This window comes from Musca vetustissima, unplaced genomic scaffold (assembly GCF_032173495.1).
Source record: "Musca vetustissima isolate MV318-11 ecotype Yass unplaced genomic scaffold, APGP_CSIRO_Mvet_v1 utg141969, whole genome shotgun sequence".
NCBI classification, from domain to species: domain Eukaryota; kingdom Metazoa; phylum Arthropoda; class Insecta; order Diptera; family Muscidae; genus Musca; species Musca vetustissima.
In genome coordinates, this window is record NW_026882203.1 from 10995 (window position 1) to 18708 (window position 7714).

At 35.5% G+C, this 7714-nt stretch overlaps 1 protein-coding gene across 1 annotated transcript; it reads right to left on the bottom strand.

Moving 5' to 3' along the window:
* Positions 1 to 1566: 1566 nt before the first annotated feature.
* Positions 1567 to 7315, bottom strand: LOC133328420 (uncharacterized protein DDB_G0287625-like). The gene is made up of 2 exons (XM_061536990.1): positions 6114 to 7315; positions 1567 to 1666 (listed from the first exon to the last, which is right to left on the bottom strand). The coding sequence occupies exons 1-2, from the start codon at positions 7313 to 7315 to the stop codon at positions 1567 to 1569; spliced, it is 1302 nt and encodes a 433-aa protein (XP_061392974.1).
* Positions 7316 to 7714: the final 399 nt, after the last annotated feature.

The following is a 7714-nucleotide window of genomic DNA, read 5'->3' on the forward strand; positions in this document are numbered from 1 at the left end:
TTTGGGAAAATCGGTTCAGGTTTCGATATAGCTCCCATATATATTTTTGTCCGATTTTATGTAAATGGTGCACCAAAGTCCCTACATATCGTTCGATTAGCACGAAATTTGGCATAGAGTACTGAATTAAGTATATAATAATTGGTATGTTCCCGTACTGCAAGAATCTACTACTTTTTACAACGATAACTCAATTTCCTTTATGTTATGGAAGAAAATAGTAAAATCTAGTAGATTCTTGCAATACCGGAAACGACCAAATGTGTGTTAGGTTTTGTGAAAATTGGGTCAGATTTAGATATAGCTCCCGTATATATTATCATCCGATGTAAAGTAACTGATGAACCAGTGTTCCTATATATCTTCGGATTTGCATGAAATTTGGCATGAAAATTGGTCCAGATTTAGATAGAGCTCCCATATATAATTTCAAAAATGCGACATCTGTTAGGATTCATCTGTTGAATATACCCAAAGTGGTTTCCGTTTCCTCGACAGAGGGGTCTACGATCCGAAACGACCCGAGTCTTACTCGGCCAACGTCTGTCATCTCAGCCCATTGTGTAAAAGCAATAGGGCTGCTACAACAACAACAACTCAAAGTGGTGTTTTTCTATATAAAAATGTCGCAAAGACCTCAGTTCATTTTTTTCTTTATTAAAAAAAAAACAAATAAGTTTGTTGTGTGCAATAATTAGCAACTTGTTGATAATCCACCGGGTTCTTTGACAACAAATAACAACAACAACAATGCTAATAAATGAATGAAATTCCTAAAAGCCTTGCAAAAGAACAACCAACAATCGAAGATAACCCAAAAAGAATGCCAAACAAACCTTGTTCGAATATTAAAAGTCAAAACAAAAGAAAGGAGTAATAAATTCGAACTCATCCGAACACATCCTGACAAACAGAGAGAGTGCAGTTTTAAGAGTATGTATATAGAGAGAGAGGGAGAGGTATTGCTACATAAAAAAATGCTTACATGGAATTCCAACTGTCCCTATTTACTATTTAAAGTAGCTCAACTATGCTGCGGAAGGGAAAAGGGGAAATTATTCATGAGAGAATTCCACATGAATTACTTGAAGACATAATAATTCACCTTAACAACATTGCTAAGAATAAATTTCACGTTGCAATAACAAATATCCTCATGTGGTTTAATAAAAAAAAAAAAAAAAAAAACAATAACAACACTGTTTACACACACTCTTACATATACGTTTTTTATGGATTTCAAAACTATGTAACAACAACAAATTGAAATTCTTTACAAAACTTGAAAAACAAACAGAAATACTTCAAAAACGAAAGATTTGTTAACTGATCAACGAAAAGTTTAATTTACTTTTCTTTGGGTATGAAGAGCAGGCTCGAACACACACACACACACACCACCCCCATCAGTAGCCCCCCATTTACATGATTGGTAGATAGGAGTGTTTGGTGGTGTTGGAGCTCTCCACTATGTTATCCACCCTCGCCACATTTGTTGTCTACAAAATGGCGTTCTCTACAGTGGTAGTTCACCCTCCACAATATAATACGATTTTTTTCTACTACTTACGATATCCATGTATAGATGCCGGAGACTGTCAGCTCACCCTTATCCTCAAGGGCGTATTCGATTAGTTCGGTGTATGTGAATGGTGGTTTCTTCGGCCTGAAAATGGGGATGAGGAGTTTTTTGTTGTTGTAGTTTGTGGTTTATGCCACATCGACCACACATAAAACAGCCAAGGTAGGACATTATTTATCGGCAGCAAGACGACGACCACCATCAAGGATTATAGTTGAAAGGTGGTGGGAACGATTTTTTGTTGGAAAGGGGAAAATAAAAAAGAAAATTTTTAATTTTTAAGAAACTTTAATAAGGAATTAAATATTTTTTTTATATAAAACTTAAATAGTCCTGAATATAAAAATAATAAATAAATCTCTATATGCGTGAGCATTTTCTTCGAAAAAAAAAGATTTTTTCAGAACTGAGGACACCGATTTTTTCTATAGAAAAATAGTCCTTAAAACTGAGGTCTCCAATTTCTTTCTATAGGAAAAAGACCTCAGTTCTGAGGTCTGTGCGATTTTTATACCCTTCACCACACTGTGGTACAGGGTATTATGTCTTTGAGCATATGTTTTTAACAGTAAAAGAAATCAATATAGACCCATGGCTCCTTTTGAGAATATGTATACAATCACTTTATGAGTCGATTTATGAACAAAGGATAGGTCGCATTTATGAGCCGATTTGGATGAAATTTGGCACATATCACTTACTTGGACGCCCAAGGACGAAATTGGAGAAAATCGGTTCAGATTTAGATATAGCTCCCATATACAGTTTCGTCCGATTTTATGTAAATGGAACACCATACCGCCAATATTGGTTCGACTGAGACAAAATTTGGCACAATTAGGCCCAGATTGATGTAAGCGAAGTTTTGTTGGAATCGGTTAAAATTTAGATATAGCTCCCATATATAACGATTTTATGTTAATGGTGCATCAAACTCCCAATATTGGTCCGATTGAGACAAAATTTAGCATAGATTACTGAATTAGGCCTAGATTGATATATGCCAGGTTTTGTTGAAATCGGTTCAGATTTAGCTCCCATATAAAGATTCGTCCGATTTTATGTAAATGGATCACCATACCGCCAATATTGGTTCGACTGAGACAAAATTTGACACAATTAGGTCCAGATTGATGTAAGCGAAGTTTTTTTGGAATCGGTTAAAATTTAGATATAGCTCCCATATATAACGATTTTATGTTAATGGTGCATAAAACTCCCAATATTGGTCCGATTGAGACAACATTTTGCATAGAGTACTGAATTATGTCCAGATTGATGTAAGCGAAGTTTTGTTGGAATCAGTTCAGATTTATATATAGCTCCCATATATATTTTCGTTCGATTTTATGTAAATGGTGCACCAAAGAGTCTAAATTTGTTCTATATTCACGAATGCTTTTTGTTAAGTTTGAAATCAGTTCGGATTTAAATATAGCTCACATATATACTATAGTCCCATTTTGTGTAAATAGTGCACCATAAATCCTGTTCTATTTGCACGATGTTTTGTTGTTGAAATCGGTCCAGATGTAGATATATTTGTGTCCGATTAAATATTGCTTAGCGTATTGGAGTAAAGACGTTTGAGGTTAAGATATAGCTTACATATATATTTTCATTTTGGATTTTGTGTCGAGATGAATTTCGAATAACGTATAGTGTTGCGGCATACCAAATGGTGGATACCACGGTTGCTCAAGACGCCCATCTATATATAAAATCTTATACATATTTTGCTAGATGATTGACATAAAATTTTTCATAGATTTCAGATTGTATCTCTATGAGTTGTTTTATTTAGTTCAAATATCTTCAACTTCACGCAGTTAATTTTGTCCGATTCCATTTCAATGGTCCTCCATAGATGCTATGTCTATTCTACAGAAAGGAAATTGTACATATGAGCATCTCTTGTATGTACCCAAACTGGTGAAGGGTATCATATAGTCGGCCCCGTCCGAATTTTGAACATTCCAACATTTTTTCTATGGAAAAATTCAACCTACGGCGGAAGTACTAGGACGAAACGAACGACAATCCCCATAATCCAACATTATACGGTGTGGGTTAAACCATAGGGTTGTGCAAATTTTGATTCAAATCGGATCCTCCGCTCGCTTATATGATCAAATTCGTTGTCGGCAAAATGTTGACAATTTTTTGGGTGGAGGTTCCAGAGAAAGTGGACTGATAATCTCCACATTCAAACTTTATTTAAATTTGGGAGACATATTAGGCAAGGTTTTGGTGATATCGGTTACTCCCTTCGAGAGTGATGGTGCGCACCAGCAGCTAGACCAGCTAGAAAATTGTATTTATAGAAAAATATTCCTTAGTGAACTAAGGTCTTCGATTTGTTCCATAGGAAAAAAAATACCTCAGTGAAATCAGGTCTTCGTTTTTTTCTAAAGAAAAAAGTCTTCAGAACAGAGGACTCCGATTTTTTTCTATAAAAAAAAATTCCTCAGAATAGAAAAAAAGTCCTCAGAACTGTGGACTTCGATTTTTTTCTATAGAAAAAAAGTCCTCAGAACTGTGGACTTCGATTTTTTTCTATAGAAAAAAAGTCCTCAGAACTGTGGACTTCGATTTTTTTCTATAGAAAAAAAGTCCTCAGAACTGTGGACTTCGATTTTTTTCTATAGAAAAAAAGTCCTCAGAACTGTGGACTTCGATTTTTTTCTATAGAAAAAAAGTCCTCAGAACTGTGGACTTCGATTTTTTTCTATAGAAAAAAAGTCCTCAGAACTATGGACTTCGATTTTTTTCTATAGAAAAAAAAGTCCTCAGAACTGTGGACTTCGATTTTTTTCTATAGAAAAAATTCCTCAGAACAGAGGACTCGGATTTTTTTCTATAGAGAAAATTCCTCAGAACAGAGAAAAAAAATCCTCAAAACTGAGGACTCCGATTTTTTTCTATAGAAGAAAATACCTCAGAATTGATGTCTCTGATTTTTTCTATAAAAATAGATCTCAAAACTGAGGGCTGTGCGTTTTTTTTCTATAGAAAAAAGACCTTAGAACTGAGGTCATTTTCTAACGAAACTAGCTATTATGTATTTAGGGTTCTAATATGAAATTTAACAGACCGCCTGAAATTTTTTGTCCATATGTCTGACATAGTCCAAATTTGAAGGATCCGCTCTATTTTAGGTATTTTGAGGTCCTACCCGCATTTTCAAAACGAACATGCTATAATTTGGTGCTTAGGTTTCGAAATGGTAACATACCCTTTTGAAAAAGAATATTTTTTTATATGTGCATATTTGGAATAGTCCATATTGAATGGTCCAGATCCCTTTGTGTTTTTTTAGATTGGTAACAGTCTGTTGAATTTTCTGACTCTTAGAGATTAAAGGTTCTAAAGGAAAATTATCATTTTAGGTCCATGTTTTGACATTTTATGTAGGTACATATGTCCTCGGGGTTTTGACGTAGCTCTATTGTAATAAAAGAGGCTGATCATCCTTCTATAAGTATGAAAAATTATATGAACATATTCTGACACACTATTTTATATATTCCGAAGACCCTTCCAAATCGAAGTGACTCACAAGGTAGTAGAAACGATTCAAAACATATCTATAATATGACATAACCCTCATATGAAAATCCTCATTTCTGAACCAGGACCAATTTGGCATTTAGGGTTCTGAAATGGTAACAGACCCTCTGAAAAAGTATTTTGAAAATTAATAATGGTCCCGATCATTTTATTTAATTGGAAGCTCCAATATGTGACTCCTGGAGTCTATATTATGAAATTTTATATTGATTTTGCAGAAAATGTCTTTGGGCATATATTTGTAACTGGCAAAAGGAATCAAGATAGACCCATGGTTCCTTTTGAGAATATGCATAGAATTACTTTCTGAGTCAAGGAATGTTCGTCCCTCCGTCTGTTGATGTTTAATTGTAAACAAAGTACAGGTCGCATTTATAATCCGATTTTGATGAAATTTGGTACAGCTCATTTATTTGACCCAAGGATGAATCCTATTGAAATTTGTGAAATCGGTTCAGATTTCCATATATATTTTCGTTCGATTTAATGAAAATGGTGTAGCAAAGCCCCAAATATCTCTTGATTTGTGAACCAGAACCAATTTGACATTTAAGGTTCTGAAATGGTAACATACCCTTCTGAATAAAACATATTTATTATATGTGAAAATGTGGATTCTGTACATTTTAGCATCTATGTGATTGTATATTCGATTTTCTGACTCTCAGTGGCAAAATGATAATTTTAGGTCCATATTCTGAAATGTTGGGTATTTTGAAGGTCGTTTCTTTTTAACATAACTGTTAATATGCCCTAGAGATGTAGATGACCCGACTCCAATGTAATGATCCGATTTTTTATTGGTTCATCTTGGTGTAGGCTATAAATTTCGTTTGCCCAGCAGAACTTTTTTTCATTTCGACCTTACGTATTTTACCCTAAAATACCTCCCATAACAGACTTATGAACCTAACGTTATAGCCTAAACTACATTAATAAATCTCCTACTTTCAATACTTACGCTCTTTGCGGTACAGTGGTATCCTCAATGACAACATTTTCAGCAACGACCATATCACTGCCCTCCATTTCCGATGTAACCTCCATAACTAACTCCTCGAATTTCTTACCGGCTTTATTTGCATTTTTCGGAGATTTTGAACGTTCTCGACCATTTGTGGCGGAATTAGAAGAATTTCCATTTACAACCTTATAACCACCGCTACCACCATTACAATTTAATGCCGATCTCTGAGATTTATTTTGTGCGCCCGTAATGTCAGGATTCAAATGGGGAAATTCATCAAATTTAAAATTCAAAAGCCATGATAGGTTACGATCCTCAAAGTCGGGATCACTGTCTATGGGCATTTGTTGATTGTGCAGAGATAGTAAGGGGTTTCCGCATACGGCAGATGATTTGGAGTTGACGTCATGGGAATTGGAAATATATTGTCTTGGAGTGGATTGCATATGCTGATGCTGAGGATTAGGATTCGAATGGGTGGTGTTTTGACGCTGTTGCTGTTCGACCATGGTTACCAAATTTTCCTCGTGCGGTTTCAGGGATACCGTGGGATTTAATTGGGTGATTTCTGTTTGCAATGTGGAGTTATACCGATGATCGAGTTCCAAGAGATCAGTGGCCTGCCAATTATCTCCATTCTCCTCTTCAAATTGTTGACTGTTGGTATTTACACAAATGGCCGAGGGTGTGGTAAAACTGGGCTCGCCATTGTTGAGTATATTATCCGCCGAGGTTGTGGGCACCAATAAATTCGCATCATAGGCAAAGAGATCATTTATGAATGCCGGATTATTGGTCATAATGTTGAAGGTGTTGGAACTGGTGCTGGTGACATGGGTGACCTCCGCAGAGGAAGTGTGGGAGGTGGTGGGAGAAGTCTGGTTATTCCCATTATTTGTTGTTGCATATTTTCCTGGCGAAGATGTGGGAATCTCGCAGCTATTATAAGGTGTCGATGGTGATGTGGTATCCGGGGTCATTTCATAGTTTTGAGGATTTCTCCCCTCCTCCTGCTCCTCCTCTTCATTGTGCTTTTGTTTCTTCCATGAATTATTACTATCACTGTTTTGATTTTCTATACTCCGATTTTCAGTTGGGCTGATGTCATTCTCATCGTCGGGATATTTACGTTTTAAAAAATCACAAAATTCACTTTGACTTTGGTTATTGGTGGATGGACCGTTTGTAACGGGCATATTTAAAATCATCTTCTTCGAGGGATGAACAAAACACACACACAAACAAGAAGAAGAGGACTAGAAGTGTTAAATAATTTTTTTCTAAGTTGAAATATGTCACCACTTGTCACTTTTCACTTGCCACTTTTCATTTCATGTTTTCAAATTAGTTTTGTTCCCCATCAGCTTATCTCAAATAATAGTAGGTGTAACCGTTAACAGAACGTTTCCAAACCGTTTAGGAAAAAATGTTGTTGTTTACCTTTGCCGTGTTTGTATCGAACTGAAATATCCTTTTTTCCACAAATTTCCTTTTTCCACTTTATTCATTCATTCATTCATGTCGCCCTTAAGCGGCGACGCATCATATCGTAGCGTATCAATTAAATTTCACATCAATTTTGCGCAATTACTCTC